Source organism: Temnothorax longispinosus, chromosome 4 (genome assembly GCF_030848805.1).
Source record: "Temnothorax longispinosus isolate EJ_2023e chromosome 4, Tlon_JGU_v1, whole genome shotgun sequence".
Classification (NCBI taxonomy): domain Eukaryota; kingdom Metazoa; phylum Arthropoda; class Insecta; order Hymenoptera; family Formicidae; genus Temnothorax; species Temnothorax longispinosus.
Window position 1 is genome coordinate 1535832 of NC_092361.1, and position 19611 is coordinate 1555442.

The 19611-nt window shown below is 30.0% G+C and overlaps 1 protein-coding gene across 1 annotated transcript; it reads left to right on the forward strand.

Moving 5' to 3' along the window:
• Nucleotides 1–4502: 4502 nt before the first annotated feature.
• On the forward strand, nt 4503–18029 carry LOC139811258 (very long chain fatty acid elongase 7). Its single transcript, XM_071775425.1, has 4 exons — nt 4503–5303; nt 13728–13798; nt 13894–14165; nt 14771–18029. Exons 2-4 carry the CDS (start codon nt 13750–13752, stop codon nt 15320–15322), a joined length of 873 nt encoding a protein of 290 aa, XP_071631526.1. The 5' UTR covers nt 4503–5303; nt 13728–13749; the 3' UTR covers nt 15323–18029.
• Nucleotides 18030–19611: the final 1582 nt, after the last annotated feature.

Below are 19611 nucleotides of genomic sequence, written 5' to 3' on the forward strand. Positions count from 1 at the left end.
AATGTATATAATTACATGTCTAAATACAGACACTGACTGTAAAAAAAATATGAATACGGATTTAAATACCTTAAGTGTAATTAAATGATATTTTTTATTAGTATAATTTTAAGAAATAAAAAATATATATATTATACAGTGAAGACATCATTAGTTATGAAATATTAAATTTGGTATATGTCTTTCATTTAATTTATATCTTTAATTTAATATTAAAGGTATATATCTTTAATTCAATTGTTTTCAAAGATTGCAATATAAATTAGAAAAAATGTATTTTTTGTATGTTAAGATTTATGCGATAATAAATTTCATTTTATTTATACATACACTGAGAAAAAAATGTTCTGCATTTTAGTAAATATTAATTTGCATACAACCGTGACACCATTTATTAAAGTAGAGAAAATTTTTCTTTTTATTAATATATTTTTTTCTCAGTGAATGCAAATGTACTAATACTAATAAAAAGGAAACTTTTCTTTATTTTAGTAAATAGAAGCAGTTGTTTGCAAACTAATATTTACAGAACATACAGAAATACAAAACATTTTCTTCTCAGTGTATAAATTCTAATTGAATTAAATTATATAAAAAAGTTTAAATTAAAAATGTAATAAAATAATTAAATTGTAATAATTTTAATTTAAATAGTAGAATATATAATACTAATAATAGAATATATATATTACGTAAATTAAATCTAAATTAAATTAAAACTTAATGAGAAATAATGTTTATTTTTTTATTTATTAACATATGATCGGTAGTTACGTATCTAACCCAGAACATTTATATTTTAAGAGTTCAAAATTACTAATGACACGTGTTTATTATTTGGATATTAAAACTTTTAATTTAGAAAGGCATTTAACTTCATATAAAGAACACATCAAGTCTCGTTGCCAATTTTAATTTGATGTAACATGGTATTTTGCGAAACGCTAAAGAATCGAAAACGAAGCGATATAAAAGAGCACTTCTCAGCAAAACTGAAGACAAAGAAAAGAAGAGATACATTAAAGCAACAAAATGTATTTGCAAATTTTAGGAAGACTTCAAAGGCCATGCATATATACCTGCAGAAATGATAATCAAAAAGATTTTCAAGCGAGCCGAAAAATAACTAATTGTTTTTATATAATAATGATTAGATACAATTTCTTAAAATAAACTAAGCAGTAGACTTGATTATAAGCATTTTTATCTTATTTGTCATAATATTGGATAAATAGTGTCACAGCATCGTGACGAGGACTTGGATTGTGATTTGCATTATTATCATAAATGTGTATTAAATGTGCATAAAAAATAAAACCTTAATTAGCATAATCAAAGAATCTCAAAGTCAAAGATTATCGCGTTGAAAATAGTAGAATATATACAAAACATATATATATATAATTATAGCAATATAACGCATGCTTTTTTTTAGACAAAGAAAAAATTGTTGTGTCACTTTGTTTTAGAATGTTAAATGTCAAAGGGAGAAACTAAAAGATTGTTGACGAAAAACTTGTTGCTTTATTTTGTTTTGAAATATTAAATGTCAAGAGGACATATAAAATGTCAAGAGGACCGAAAATAGAAAGGAATATTGAATATTGTAGGAACAATAATAACATTATTTATGCAAATACCAGAAAAATATGGAGAAAAATATTTATGCATCTGTTTTAAAACTCTAATGCCGTTGCTAGACAAAGAGCACTATATGAGAAGAAATATACGATCGTGATAGAGAAAACAACCTGACTTCTATTCAACGAAAGCCATCTCGTCGGCAAGATGCAATTAACATTATATATTATTGCGAAAGTATGTAATCCTCTTGTTATGCTCACGATAAACATTCCATGGAACGATGCTTCACGTAAATACATATGTACAAGCATTGTGTAAAACTACAAAATCCGAAAAACGTGCACGTAATTACTCCATACTACGAGATATATTATTATATAAATTATCATAATTCTTGACATTTGACGTCATTATAGATTGAATATTTATAAAATCGATAAGTCCGACCTTCTAAATTGCGCTTGTTAAATATCTTCTATCTGCATTCAATTTCTTTCTTATCTGTTAATTATAAGCAATATAATTTAATAGGTGCACATTATGAGAGAGAAGCGTGCGATTATAACTGGGAAAAAATAACAAAAGAATATATACATATGAGAATCTGTGCAATAATTAACACGTATTTACATATTATAACAATGGTTTGCTTATCAACGGAAATTATACTTATGTCACGAACGATTGTGCTATTAAATATCAATTTATAATAAATTAAGTAGTATTACCCAGTTATAATGAAAAGTAGTATTATCCAGAATTCCAGAGAAACAGAGGAAGAGAGAGAGAGAGAGAGAGAGAGAGAGAGAGAGAGAGAGAGTATTAAATTCATTATAATTTACATTTAGAGTTTACAAAGATATTTGCATACTAAACAATTATCAAGCATAGCGCACAACAAAAGAACTAATTAATATCGCGAGAAAAAGTAACAATTAGGTACAATAATTACAACTTTATATAGCTTCTTAAAGAGTGATATAAATGATAAATGACTTGATAAAAATTGTTAGAAATAATTAAAGAAACAAATTTTGTAAATATTATATTGGTAGAAATTATAGATACGTTCAACAGCAAAAAGAGATTTATAATGTGTCAGAAAATTGCCTTGCGACAAAAGATCGGTAAGGCCTCAGGCAAGGTTAAAGGGAGCTGCAAAAAAGCTGCATTACCTTCGTTATCATGAGCACCTTCTCCGCGAGTTCTTTCAACTCGCGTTTATGATCGACCTCGATATACGCGCATAAAATTCGATGGAAAGTGTCTCTCGCAACGTCTTCTTTTCCGTTTAACTATAGATCTAATGTTTTATTAGAGGAATCTTGCAATTTTAAAACCAAATTAGATACGGTAGCAAATTTTTCATACAGCTGGAGGAGAATAACGTTATTTGCAGTTGCTCTGACGTAAGCTGTCTTCTCATTAAAACGCGGACATGATTACAGATTATTGTAGATAGTAATACATTACAGACAAGATGCAGGCATATGTATGAAATGTCATCTTGCTCTGGCTTATTAAATGAAGCGTTACTGTAAATAATATAAACAAGATACAATAGTGATATATGGAAATATATATGAAATATTACTATCTAATAACTGTGTTCATCATTTATCGCATGCTTTATTAATTTCAATCGTATATAAAATTGATAGATCAAAGTATCAAATATGATTTTTTTTGCTAAGTTTTATATAACTATATATTATATATAGCTTAAATTTATGACAAGTACACGGGAGGAAATACATATTATTCGAATGTCTAATCTTAACGCTACGTTATCCGAAACATATTACTTATATGTAAGGTTTCTTTCGATTATTACACACAATTGATTGTCTAACAGTTATTGACTGATTGCTAATAATCCACAAATCATAATGTAAATCTTCTCTTGCAAACAGTGTCGCGATTACTGTGCATTTTCTTCTTTCAATCGTCGCCACAAATTTTCCATCACTTGCATTAGTCACATATTTGCGTTGTAAGATAATGGGTTTCAATAGCGAAGCTATAACGCAAGATAACAAAAAATAGGCTTGCAGGGAGTGGCGTATTGCAATTTAGAAAAATAAATTTCGAAAGTAACCAAACAAGTAGGTATGGATTTCGCGAGAAATCTCGAGCGATAGTTAACTAATCAACCAATAAAGCCGTAAGAAATTTGCCAATGTACTAATTACTACTACGCGTGAATATACATTATATATATATTAGAGAGAGAGAGAGAGAGAGAGAGAGAGAGAGAGAGAAAGAGAGAGAGAGATATGTGTGTGTGCAAGCGCAATCGGTCTCTGTTACGCCAAGTTTCACAACGACAATACAAATATTCCCATAATCTTCGGTCAGAATTACAAGAATTCTCGAGTCACATTGAGTCGAGTGACACGATGAACAAAGATCGTAATTATGTAAATCGACATGTACCACTTTGTTCCTTTTCTAAGATAGCGATTAAAACATGGATTCCCATGTGACTTACTGAGTATTGATTCAGTAATACGTTTTGTTTGATGTCCAAAGTGTTCGCGCCAGATTATTTTATGTATTACATTCCTTTTTCATATTTTTATGCTTCTTCTGACGCAATTAAGTTACACAACGATAGTAAAAGATGCTTGCTTTCATGGCTAGCCCATAATTCCCAATACAAAGTTCGTGTTGTAATATGACTATTGTAAATATATATACGCACGCGCGAAATAAGACAAATGAGATTTTTTTCAAGGTTAGAATAACTCAAAAACTTTTATACATAACTTCAATTTTTTATTTTCTAAAATGTGTCGTTTTTGTTTTTTGTATCTAATACAACGCTTTATATCTAAATTAATGGTACGCTTCTTCAGATTACGGAGTGCTAAACAATGTTATTTTTAAAGTTTTTATTAATGTGCTGATATAATTTAATTATCTATTATATATAATTTCTTTTTCGAAACCCTTTCGAATTATTTGTGAGACGCAGTTACAAGTGAATTACTGATTACTTATACATAAATTATACATAAATCTCGCGTTGGTGGTAGACCTCCAAATACTTAATAACAACACGACGAAAGGAAGGACAGCGGTCTGATAAAAACACTTCGCTCGTCGATACATTGCGCTACTGCTGTTGCTGCTGCTACTGCTCCGGAGGACGTCCACGTCGTTTGCGAAAGGGGGAAAGAACCCGCGGTGCAGCGTCGTGCATCCGTCGTACTGTAGATACGAACCGCCACTCCACGCACGGTGTTCAAACAGTCTCTCGTTAACTTGCATCGGAGACTAATCTCTATTCATCTATCGCCGTCGGTTTTCCTTTTTTACCCCTTCCTATTTTTTCCGATTTTCCTCGTGTCTTGAATCAGTTACACATAATACCGCTCGTCAGTCCGATCCGGTAAACAGTCGTGTGTCCAACGACGATTGTGAGAAAAATCTGATAGACGGTAGGCACCGATAATAAAGAGTCTGATCGTAGCGAGCATCTTACCAGTGACAACGACGATCTTGCCAGTATTGACGAAGACTGCCGGATTATTGAAACTGCGCAAATCTGGTGGATCAAGGATTATTGAAACTGCGCAAATCGGTGGACCAAGGGACCTTTTGGAATTGCGAAATCACGATCGAGAATAGCTATCCTAGCCGGCCATCCTAGCTTTGACTGGTGACAAGAAGATTCTGGTCAAGATTTAGTGACTGATTTTATTTTGTATTTTTATGTGAGTATTAATATTATAATCCAGCATCAATAAATTATATTTCGCGGAAATTTTATTCAGATGACAGTTGAAGAACATCCATAGTTGATCCAATTTGTCTTTCCTCTGTTATCAAACAGTATTACATAAAAAGATAACAAAATTTAAAAGAATAAGCATGCACGGATAAGACAATGTTCTATGTTTTAAATTTAATTATTCCAAAATTATTTTTGTTAAAGCGAAACTCATATTTTCATAACATTATCCGATTGTCCATATATTATATTTTGTTATATATAAAAAACGGCCGACTTTATTTTACATTATAACTTAAAAGAATAATAAGATTTTAGAAAAATCTTGTAATTTTTTTCTACAAAGGTAGGAATTTTCTCCTACATAGGTAGAGAATTACGTATGAATTTATTTACGTCTGAGTTGTGGTAGAATGATTCCTTTAGATCTAAAAGTATAATCCGATCAACGCAAATTGTTGGTTAAGTGCTTATTATACTAGTGTTTTCCTGAACGTAAACATTATATAAAACATGTGACTTTTGTTTTCAAATACAATTTCGAAAACGTTGATATTTTTTCACTTTAATTTTTTATTTTATTTATTTTAATTTTTTATTATAACGTTAATTATACGCTAAAGAACTAATGTAAAAAATCCAACGTTTAATTATATCGTTATTTAATAATTATTTAATTATATTGTTATTATAATATAATTAAAATTTGACTATTATAGTATCATTGTTCGCTATCTCGAGATATTAAAATTATTCTTTTGTACGCAGTATATATGAAGAAATTGTGATAAATACATAATTGGATACGTGTCTACTTATCTATCTACTTATCTGTCTGTTTGTCACGCTAAATAGTCTGCTCAACTGAATCACATAAGTACAGTGTTTCTTTCTATTTTGGACTTATCCCGATTTGATCAGCTACTAATACTAGTTTTACATAAATAAAGTGGATTTACTTACGCGGTAAGCCGAGAAACAAAGGAAAACATCGTTATATTAAAATCTCTTCATAGTTGTAAATGCATATGGCAATGTAGAAAAGACTATCAATCACTTCCACGTTCACTTGCATGCCTCAATGAAATTATAAGTGAACGGTTTCCAAGTCTTTTGCAACCCATTGAATTTCATTAATACGTATATTAAATTTGTAGTTCATACATTTGAAATTCGTTGTTTGACTAATTACTGTTTAATTAATTCCAGTAATTATTAAAGTATATTAATTTTTAATATCCCGTTTTTTATGATATTTTCATGATATCCACATTATTATGCATTATTATGCATTAGAATTAATTTCACTCAAATTAAGCGTAGAAATGAGAACATACATACAATTGATAAATGATTTTTTATTTTGATTTGGAAAGCTTTATTTATTCGGAAAAAAATATTTTAATTTTATGAATACAATATTAAATTTAAAACGCACATCTAATCGCTGTAGTTTTCTATATAAACTCACAAATATGGCGATGGTATGTATACCGGTTTTACGGACATTTCACAATTATTATGTACAATGAAATGCGATTCGTGTATTCAATGACCCCCTTATGCCCTCTGCTATTTAAGAATTAACAACTGCAGGATATGTCCGTGTGTTCCAGAAGAGCAACATACATATTAATGTTTCCGTGACAAGACATTAAGAATATATATGTATATAAAGCATCGACCGATCGCGAAATCAGACAATTTCCTCGCAAGTCTCGACGCCGAAGGACGCGTGAATGGGCCGGAACTTTTTAAGGACGCGGCCGAGAAAGTCACTGACTTTAACGCAACTGATAATGACGTGCCATTATTTTATTTAGATACCTATCGACCGCAAAATTAGTTACACATACGTACGTATGAAGCGTAAATAAGGAAACGTGGCCGAAGGTCCATACGTTAATACTGAAGTATTAACAAGTATTAACAAGATAAAAATAGAGAACAATATACTACAAAGAAGAGTTTTAAGAAAGCGTAGAAAAGAACACCAGACATATCCGTAAATAACTTGTGCTACCGAACATTCGAAGCTTTCGTTATAAAAATTTTGTTTGGAGAGAGAGAGAGAGAGAGAGAGAGAGAGAGAGAGAAAGAGAATCTGATAATTACTTATTTTCTGTTAATAGTTAATAGTTAATTAAACATTTTGGACACAGTATTTTTTTTTTTTTTTTTTTTTTTTTTTAAGATTCTCCGAGTGTTTCGCTGATTAAATGTTTCTATATACTTACGTTTTATTCGCTAATTACCCCCGAACGTTGGATATTGATAGTAATTTACGTGGACCAATTAACGGTTTGTGACATCGATACCTAATCTTTGAACTTACGACAGAAAACGGAGAAAGAACCCAATCAATTTTGTCCGATCGATTTAATCGGTGATGCAGTTTGCGCACGGGAGCAACAATATCCCAGCTACACCGAGAATAATACGCACTTTTATGTACATATATTCGTTAAAGTGTTTTTTATTTGTTCTTTACTTGAAGCATCGCACGTACCACATAATTCGTTCCGTAAGAACCGAATAAACATTTTGCTACGCATATCGTGGCACGTGCAGAATGCAAATACGAATAGAGCGCGGAAATACCGCAACGTATACGTATTTTTACACTTTTTTTAGTGTAGAGCGCATTTCAAACAGTTATTAATAGAACATTAATTGTTTGAAATTAATAGATTACATTTAGAGCTATCGTAGTTAATAACGTTTATTAAATTAGCCATTATCTGTTTATATAAGCTCATAAAATTTACATATTGAATCGAAAACTGCCTTTAACAAGATACTTCTTAAGTATCTATTTAATCTAATTTTTGATAAAAAGTTTCAAATATTTTGAACTGTGGGTGTAATTATATTATAAACTAAATGAATTAATTATACATTTTCTATGATATTTATTCTACATTTTTTTATATTCCACTCACTTTGTCGTGGAAATCGTGATAATATATATAATTTGTATTGAAAAAGGATTGAAAAAGAAAATTTGAGAGGAAACATATATTTTCCATTTAAGGTAAATTTCCTGCTTATCACAATGAATGAGTATAAAATATCAAGAATTATCCAAAAAACAAAGTATATAAAGAAAATAATCAAATATAAAGAAAAAAAATCAAAATGATACGCTCGTTTTGTGGTAAAATATTATTATATATAATCCAAGACTAAGAAATATGTACGTAAAGAGACACTGTATATACAATAAAAATAGTCTTACGTATTATATCATTATATTGATGTAGGTGTAAAATACAGTGTAAGCAATAAAAACCGTTGTTATTACACGTGTATTTTTTGTGATTAAATGGAATCTGTATTTTTTTTCTACGTCAATCGTAGCTGGCACGATAATTAATATTATCTATCGTCTTTTCATTGAACAACTCACTCTATTAAGGCTCCTGGTCCCTGAGCCGAGAACTCTACGTTGACGGTGGCGACGTACCGTCGCGGCAGAAATCAGAACTCTCTCCAATGGAGAATTCTGTCCTTTGTGACATGTTGACAACCTATTTTGTTGTGCGTGTTATTTCTTTATTATTCGCTCTGTGCTTGTGCTCTAACGTTTAACGTATTCGTGAAAGTCGTAAAATTGGCCGAAAAGTAAGATTTGCATGCAGAAGGAACGTTTTTACCTCCTTTCGATAGTCGTTATAAACGGCTGTTTTTCCCGTATGTTTAGGCTTCGTTTTATGGCTGTTTGTTTATTGTCGAGGAAAAAGGGTAGTTTTCGGCCAATTTCGGAAGTGTTCTGAAACGATCTATAGTGATGTTTTATTGTAATGTCTTTTTATTTGAAAATGGCATGCACAACAAAATTGGGTGTTTTTCTCGCCTCGATAGTAAAAATTTAATATGGCCGCGGTGACTACCCAGGAGCCTTAAAGTTTAAAATTTTAAACAATTTAGTATTTGATATGAATTAGCTAATATTTTACGTATCATTGTATCGATGCACGTGTAAAATATAGTGTAAACAATAACAATTGTTATTATTACGTACGTGCATTTTTTGTGATTAGAAGGACTCTGTGTTTTGTGCGTCAATCGTGGCTGACACTAATTAACATTATCATCTTTTTATTCAACAGCTCGCTCTATTGAAGAAATTTAAATAATCTAAGCAATTTAAGATTAAATATGAACCAATAATCTTATAGTCGATGAATATAAAAAACGTAATCGATAAATCTTGTATCTCCGATAGACGGTTCTTGTAGGTGTTATTCCGTAAAGAATGGCTTCCGGCTTTGAGGACGTAATCATTCGTGAGTTAACAATATAATAATAAAGTATCCAGTTTAACACTGTATTTTAGAAATACTCAGCGACCGATCACGAAAAGGTCATTTCGTTGGAAATGTGAAAGAGAGCAGGCGAAATATTGCATTCTAATGTAATAGCTAGAATCTACGCATAAGGAATCTTTCTTTTGTATGTTCAGTTATAATCTATTATCCTATGTTTATTCATCATATTTTACTACAAGCACTTTTTCACACTTTACGTACGCGTAGTATTTTCCGATTCTGACATCATTATTGCGACTGTGAATATATTAATATTAAATGAGGTATATGATTTATCAATAAATGCAATTCAAATTGCTGCGGGTGGGAATCAGATAGTTTCGGGAATTAGTTAGTCACATGATCGTTACATATTGTATTTGAATATAAAGAAAAGATTTAATTTCTATTAGTAAGAAACACACGATTGTATTATTTCTGAACTTTACAATATATACATATTCAATATCATAGAAGACGTATTTATTATTGATATGAGGCACTTTATTTATAATTATTAAAACCGTATATTTTTAGGTTTACCGTATATTTATTATACAAAAAAAAAACGATTTCTTACGTGTAGACTCTACCTATTATCTTAGGATGCAATATTTCGCCTACTTTCATATTTTCAACGAAGTAGCCTTTTCGTGATCGGTCGTTGAGTACTTCTCAACTACAGTGTTGGACTTAATAAGCTGCTATTTTGACAAAACCAAGCAGATAAGTGGTTTGTAAATGTTTAAGAAAGGGTTTGGAATATTGCAGCTTTGAATTACGCAGAACAGATAGATCCTTGTATTTACATCCGCATATTTACATGCATACATATATACGTGACCATGGATTAAATACAGGAGAAGAATATTTTTATTTCAAAAGTCCTAGGAAACGCGGATGCCGTTTATAATTTCTAAACACTATTTATACTTTGATTGTAAATTATTTGCATAATTGTTTATGAAGATGTTTATAGAATAATGTGCGGTCAGAGAATAAATAGAAAAGCATTACCTCTTAATTATAAATTTTTTAATTACAGAAAAAAAAGAATCGATACCGTTCAAATGTTACTGTACTGTCTTCCTTGAAATTACTACGATTTTTTAATGTTAAAACACCACAATTATCCACAATATACTAAAAAAGAATTAATGCAATTTACTACAATTATATTAGCGATATTGAATGTATATTAAAATAATTATATTTTCGGTCCAAATGTGTAATGTTTATGTATGATCAAACGCATTTCTCGGCTGGATGCATAAACTTTTGGCGGTCACCGTCTCGTTCAACAACTGGTCTCAAGGTGGAACACTCACGAAATTTACTTCAATCTTTCTTATTTTGTTAGTCTTAAAAGGGCGACCTTATAAAATTGGACATAAGCAAGTACATTTATCTTTACCGAAGCCGTGAAGTGTCTCTTTATTCGAAAATATGCGAAATTTGATGTATTATTAAGATTAGCGTTTCTTATTGATCAAATCAATTAATCTCGCGTGTAGGCGCGCGCGAATTTACAAACAATTTTGAGGTCATTTTATTGTAACATTTATATATGAATAAGATATAATACAAAGAAATAATTATCATACAATAACCGTTATACCGTACAATTAAAATAATTAAAATCTTATTATATTTTATGATTTTATACACATAATAAGAAGAAATATGTAGTTTTCCAACGGGAGCAAGTCATTCATAACCTTTGGTCACATCATTATTACGATTTCTTTTTATTTTCACATCTTGTCTTAGATCTTTATTTGTGGGAAGCCCCGCGAAACATCGCAACCGGTTTATGCTCAATTTTTTCGTCAAGGTTCTTCATTCAAGGACGCCCTATCCTTATAATTCTATATCAAGAATAAAGTGTCTCGTAAATGCATTATTTGCCGCAACTTTTAACAAAATTTCACCTAATTTAATTCCTTTTTCGTATCCGGATACATTTAATATCAATCCTTATTTAATATTAAATGAAAATTAAGCTAAATTAAGTCGAAAATGTTTCGTAGGTAGCATTAACGACGTAAGCGGCAACATATGAGATGGTATTCCGCAAAGAGAAATTGTTTTTTTTTTCCCCCGCGAACCGCGGTTAACCACAGAAATTTGGCCGCAGTCATATCGTTGTCCTCCAAAGATCTTGATCGTTTCTTTTTAAAACCCGTTGTTAAACGACGATTTACTGCTAATAATGATTTCATAAGACAACAGTATGACTAGTCGGTTCTTCGGTTCTTGCGACACGCTCGCTGCACAAGTGTCATTATCGTATTACTTGTATTGAAGTAAATTATCAATGTTTTGCTGCTTAGAAAAATGATAATTGGATACATTTTTAAAAAATATATCGATACTTACGTAAGATTGCACTTTGTGATCACAAAATTACGGCCCGTTGTTAGTCTCTTTTAATCTAGGACCTCTCATAAAACTACGTACTTACGTAGTAGTTCAGTAAAATAAGAAAAAAATATACTTGGCTATCGCGTCTCTTGATATTAAAACAATTAAATAATTTTTTCTAGAATCAATTAAATATGACAAAGAGCTTTTTAACGTATCATTGCAAATAATCACGAGAGAAAATCGCTTCTATGAATCTCTTTTGAGCGAATCATGACGTGTAGAACGAGACCGATCATTGGGGAAGTCCGATCGTCTATCTGGTTTATGCAAGGGGAGCAGCAACGGGGAAAGACATTGCTTTGCTGCAACTTCACAGAAATCTCGTTCACCTTGATTCGCACTTGACCCGTAGCTAGAGAGATCTTTGACTTGAAAGATCTTTCAACTTGATAGATGATCAGAATTCTTGAAAATACCGCACATAAATGCAATCGTGCCACGAATATTTCGTTTTTGCTCCTACTTTTTATTCAACGTGTTCAGTCTTCTTTTACATTTTTTAAATAATACGCAAAATATTAGTCAGATGCTATAATAGGAAGATTATATTAAAAAAGAAGTATCCGGTAGAAATATACATTAAGAAGTTACGTTAAAAAGATTAATTCTTGTATTTTCACACACTAATCTAAATATTCGTTTATTAATTTCATGCGTGCCGCAGATGAAATTTTCGTAATATCGATTACACGCTGCATAACTTACCCGGTAATTTTCTTTAAAAATAGTGTCACATCTAAAATACACGAATTAGACTTAGACTTCTATGATATCAGCTAATTTTAACTGAGTTTCTGAATGAGCTTTTCTGAGGTTCCGAATGTCTCTTCTAAGAAATAATGTAATTAATGATTCTAAAAAAAAAAGACAAAAATATAATTACGCTATAGTTGTATTTAGTTGGCGTTGAAGGAATCGACTTTTGGTCCACTTATATAAAATTTCAGGGATTCAAAATTTAATTGTGTCTTTCGCAGTGTTCGTTGAATGCTAATTAAAATTGCACCTATATATATATCTTACGGCCGTTGCAATCGCTCGTTGCAATTTAGGAAAAGGCGCAAACAAGTTTCCATTCCCTTACCGTCCCTTGTAATTTATATTGTCATTAGGACCACCAAGGACGGCCGAGGAGACAAGCAGAACACTTTCATAGTCATTTGTTTTTTAAATGCGCGTTTTCTGCATAACTGCATTATCTTGCAATACCAATGTCGCAACTGTTCATAGAGTAATCTAGTCTTTTCTTCTCATAAGCGGTAAAATTAATAGCGGTAAAATTAGGACATAATTAACTTTTAATTCATATAAAACTTATAAACTTATAATAAATAAAATAATTAAATCTTATACTTTGTATAAGATAACGCATGTTGTTTCACACAGCTGTACTCTTTCTATTACATATTTATTATTAATTTTTATAAAAAAAGATAAGAATATCCTAAAGAAGATAAAATATTTTATTATTATTATTATTAATACATAAATATATATAAACTATAATTTATCAAATTAGACTTTTGTATTCTATTGTTAATTGTTATTTGTTATTAAAACGCGGTGAGAATAAATTTCTTCTTGAATTTCTGCAAGGAAAAGAATATAAAATTTATGTTAGACAAATCAAACTTTAATATTTTAAACTAATTTACAATGTATTTTTGCAGATTTACGAAGTTAGACTGCGAGATGTCGTACATCGTGGAGTGGTATAGAGATTTGATGGACAACAAACATGGTAATTTTATAACAACAGAATTATATTTAAAAAGAAATAATGTTACATGTTAACGTTATATTACATTATATGTTAAAACACTTATATTCTTATAGATCCGAGAACGCAAGAATGGTTTTTGGTCTCTAGTCCCGGTCCTGTCCTGACGATCATAGCGACATATTTGTACTTCTGCATTTCCGCCGGACCGAGATACATGAAGGACAAGAAGCCGTACGACTTGAGAAACACTTTAATAATTTATAATTTCATTCAGGTTCTGTTAAGTCTTTATCTGGTTCACGAAGGTTTAATGGGTGGCTGGTTGTACGAATATAGTTTTATTTGTCAACCAGCCGATTACACATATAAACCGAGTTCAATTAGGGTAAGTCTGAACGCCGTTATTAACATAATAACTCTTATAACAATCCATATAGCACGGAATATTTTAATTATATTCCGCAATATTGCAATTACTTGCAAATTGTGGGGCAAAGGACATCTCCTTCTCCATACGCTTTTCATATCTGTATCATTAAAATTATTTGTAAGCATCTAATATACATCCTATATTGCTGCACGTTTATAAGGACGTTGCATTAATATATTGCGATAATATTACACCGCAAGTTCTCTCAAAGCGGATGTTTTATTGGCTACTTCAATATTACAATAATTTTACGGCAAAAAATCTAATGTTACACAATGTATTTGCAACTTGTTCCGTGCTGTACGGGAAAATTATGGTAATAAGGCTTTTGAAGACATTTAATGCACTTAAATTGAGTAGGTATTTTTCTAACAAGCTTCTCCTGTTGCACCCGTTATTACGGCAACTTTAATCCAGTGCTCGAATTCAATGTAAATTCCAAGTCCTCCTTAGGTGAAGGGGCGTTCCGTTCTCCTGGGAAAAATTATCGCTTGACTTGATAATTACAATCTATCATTAGCGTATATCCGCTCAATCTTTATATAATTATCTCTTTGTAGATGGCCCACGCCGTGTACTTATACTTCATGTGCAAACTGATCGAGCTGCTGGACACGGTGTTCTTTGTTTTACGAAAGAAAGATCGACAGATCTCATTTCTGCATCTCTATCATCACTCGTTGATGCCGGTCTGCGCCTGGATCGGTGTCAAGTTCTTCGCTGGCGGTCATCCGACCCTTCTCGGCGTCATAAACTCCTTTGTCCACGTCTTCATGTACACCTATTACATGCTGGCCGCGTTCGGGCCGCAAATGCAGAAGTACCTCTGGTGGAAGAAGCATCTGACTACCATGCAGATCGTGCAGTTCATCATAGTATTTTCCCATAATTTTCAAATGCTCTTTACCAGCTGCAACTTCCCGAAGCCGCTGTCGTTCCTGCTCACGATCAACGCCGGCTTGTTCATTTACATGTTCGGATCGTTCTACGCGAATAATTATATGAAATCGAACGTGCGACGGGAATTGAAGGCCAATGGTGCTGCTAACGGCACTACTAGTGTTAATGGTCACGCAATCTCAAAAGAGATGGACCGTGGTAAATCCGATTAAAAGACTCGTTGCAGAGTCTTTCTACCCGTAGAACTGTAAGTGTGAGAGCAGAAGAATGATTTTTTTTTTTCAAGATTCTTTCATAGTTAATTAGGGAGCGGATTAGATTTTTGTAACGTAATAAAATGTCACGCTAGATAATTTTCTCCCTCGCGATTACTCCGCCGATATTTGTACAATGCATGTTATGAAAGTAGATTAATACGTACGAAAGAATGGTATCTAACAAATATGAGTAAAGATAGATTTGACTTATTTGTATCAAGAACAATCTGCTTACAAGCGATCCTTACGCGAATTACGCGCGATCTATAGAAGATTGAAGTATTACTCTTGCATAAAAAATTTATGCCTTTTCGAATTACGAAGTGATATTAATGAGATGCATAATACGATCTGGCATGAAATATGTAGCTAGAATAAGCTTAGCAAATTATGTTTCGAAGTTCTGCACAGAAAAAAAGAATGTTCTTGATTTGAAAATATCTTTAGTTTCAACGTGGAAATCTTGAAATGAGATTATATTGCGTTAAACTTGCTTGAAGAAAACTTGCTTGAATGAAGTCATTATACAGTGCAACCAAGAAAAAAATGTTGAAATAAAAAATTGAAATTCTTATAAGAAAATATAGATTGTTTTGTATATAAGCAAGATCACTAAAATCTTATAAGAATTTCAATTTTTTATTTTAACATTTTTTTCTTGGTTGCACTATATAATGATTTCATTTAAGCAAGTTTTGTTCAAGCAAGTTTAATGCAATGTAATCTCATTTAAAGATTTCCACGTTGAAACTAAAGATATTTTCAAATCAAGAATATTCTTTTTTCTGTGTATTTAAAAAAATCATAATTTAGTAATGTACGTCTTGATCACGTAATTGCGTACGTTCCAAATTTATGTTTTAAATTTTGCTTCGAAACACAGAAATTGTTTTACTTATACTACTTATAGTATATTCTCAGTATATATAAGAGTATATACTTGCAAATTTAATTCCAAATCTTTTTTTACAATGTAAAAAATAAACAAAGCAATTGAGACAGCGATAATCTTTGAGATGTATGTTTGTGTGTATTTATTATATAATTTTGCTGCACAATATGTTTTTTACAGAAAAATAAAAAAATTTTGAAATCCTTTTTAGTGTTAAAGAAAATGACAGAACGCATTTTTGCGTTACTTTGTAATACTTCACGAAATGTATTCGACATTTTCAAAGAATACATTAATTTAAGTTTCTTTCGATATATACATCGTATTTGAATTATTGAGATTTTAGATATTATTATTTACATATTTATGTTATTAAGGATGTACTATAATTAATTTTTACGATCAAGAAAGTTTTAGAAGATAAACTGCGAAATCTGTAAAGGATACTTGTAAAAGATTTCTTGCCAAACATTGATAAGACAGAATTATTCAATGCTATTATCGATGGTTGCACGAACAAATCAAACAATTAAATTTCTTCATAATATAAAATCCAGCGCCGATTTAGTAGAAATATATTGTACCTACTCTGTCTTCGTCGATATCTTGAATTTCTGTTCATAAGCAAATGACAGTAATATCTGCTTTGAAAAAACAAACTTCTATATATGGAGAGGTAAAAGCTATATAATGGTGTAAGTCAAATTTTTAAAAATATTGACTCCTGTATACATAGATGCAATTTATATATTGTATAGATTGCATTTATGCGAGTCAATATTTTAAAAAATTTGACTTACACCACTAATGGCTTTTACCTCTCCATAGTAGTGTTTTATATATTCTATATATAGATACTAATGTACAATAAGCAATATTGATTATTTAAGTGTTTGACTGATATGGTTAAGTATTCAGTATGTAATTATTCATCAAGACCATCAAGACTATTTAATTTTTTAATAAAGATTCAATAACTTTCTATTTTTATAAAGAGATATTATAAAATAAACGGGGGAATAATATAATTCATCATCTCATCACAAATATAACTGTTTCTTGGCATATCAGTTAAAAACTAATTTCGTACAAAAAATATTTTTACTGTTGTTTGCTAATGTTATTTTTTTAACATATTTGCTAAACACATACATATTTCTGAAAAAATAAAAACTTACTCATTAAATATAAACACGGAGGCCTGTTACAACTTAAAAAGAAACAAAATATTATTAAAAGAAACTTTGATTATATCGAGATAATATTGTGTAATAAACATACAGAAAATCAAAATTTATTAATATACTAAATAATTTTCTATCGCATTATTTTTTGCGACAATTATTGAATTAATTATTGATCACTCTAACTAGTATAAAGTTGGTTTTTTTATAACAAAATTTTATTAACAATTATTTATTGCATTTTTTCTAACTTTTTATGGTATTATTTATCTTTATAAGCAATTTTTAATTAAAATTGCATGAAACTTTATTTAAAACAGAAAGAATGTAACTTTCTTTTTTTAGTAATTTAAATTATAGGCAACTAAACATTATTAAAAAATTACGTTTTAAAAGGCCAAACTTGTTATTATGAAGAATGTAATGTAGTAGAATTAGAATATTGTTAATATTATAAAATATAAATTGTAAGAACGATGATATAGAAACAATGGAATAAGGTATACATTATTTATATAAATTGCAGAAGGGAATGACTCGCAAAAATCAAACTACCAGTACATCAAATATACATAAGGAAATCTCATTCTTTCTCTTTCTCTCTATCTTCCCCTCTTTGTCTCACACATACTTTTTCTACTTTATTCCATGAAGAGCGAAATGCTTATTGTTACATTATTAACGTGAGAAACAACAGGTAAATTTTTCACTGGAATTTAAATATAGATCAAAAAGCATCGAGATGACGTAATAACAGAGACAAAGGTTGAAATGAGTTGTATTGAATATTGAATAAATTATTTTTGTATTTTTAATTAAAAAATATTTTAGGTATATAGGTATATAAAAATTTAAATATTGGTATAGTTATATATAAAAATACATTAGGATGCAAATATAAAAAGTTATGCAATATTATGCATGCTGAAATTTATAATATGTGAAAACGCAGCGTATACTAATTGTGATATACAAAGGTGAGTATTGTGTGAAGTACATTACAGTAACTGGTTACGATTTTTCTAACTTACAATTTTTTATAATAATTTTGTAATAAAATTTTTGGAAAAGATAACAAAAAGTTAATTATACCATAGAGGTTTCTGCATTGAATATTCCAATAACTATTAAGATATTAATTATTAATTATATAATTATATATAAATAATGATAAAGAATTATATAAATTTATATATTATGTTCATTTATATTTTATTAACAATTATACATAAATAATTCATCATTATTTAATAACAATTATTATTTTCTGATCAATCATTTCCTTTACAGTCACAGGTTCTTGATCGCATGGATACTATAGGTGTCTCGCAAGTCACGATATTTATAATCGGAAACAATGACGTGCAGATTTCGAGCCATAATTAAACTAATCGGTTGCTTCTTATATTATAACGAAATAATTTCTCTTTCTCGAGCGATCTTCACACATTCGCATTATCGTACGCAATAAAAAAAATTGTCAATTTTTAAAAATTTTTTACATTAATACCATTTACATAGTATATATAATGACATTATGATATAAACATTAGAGTAGAACTGATATAACGTATAGGCACATTTGACATCGTTTTTTATAATATTCGAATCTAATTTCTGTTAGTAAAATTGTTAAGACGCTAATTACTTTCGGATGAACCGTTAAATGAGAACTAGTTAGTGTTCGACGATAATATTTTTTATATTTTTATTTCAAATTTCTGAAATATTGAACAAATATTTGTTATTACGTGATGAGTAATTAATTATTACGAAATCAATGTGTGTGCGTGTGTGTGTGAAATTACTTGAATTATAAACTATCATCGCACAAACTGACGAATGCAAGAGTTCGAGGTCGCGGCCTTAGAACTCACTAAGGCTTTCGTTTCCGCTCCATATGAATTTCATTCATCATATTGGTAACAAAACAAATATATATAGATATAAGGATATCACATCAATTGTATTGTTATCCTTATCAAATAAAATACGTTAAATCCAAAAGCTTATCTCGAAATAAATAACCTATTAATTTGATATAATTCTCATATAATAAATAAACTTAACAGTATAATTCTTATAAAAATTAATATAATATATTTATCTAATAAGTAATTGGAAGAAAGAAACACAAACCTACACACAGTATTTTTCAAAATTCACGG

Coding starts and splice junctions, on each gene's coding strand:
- LOC139811258 (XM_071775425.1), top strand. CDS start 13,750: ATGTCGTACATCGTGGAGTGGTATAGAGATTTGATGGACAACAAACAT. Junction 13,799..13,893: donor TTTGATGGACAACAAACATG/GTAATTTTATAA, acceptor ATATTCTTATAG/ATCCGAGAACGCAAGAATGG. Junction 14,166..14,770: donor ATAAACCGAGTTCAATTAGG/GTAAGTCTGAAC, acceptor ATCTCTTTGTAG/ATGGCCCACGCCGTGTACTT.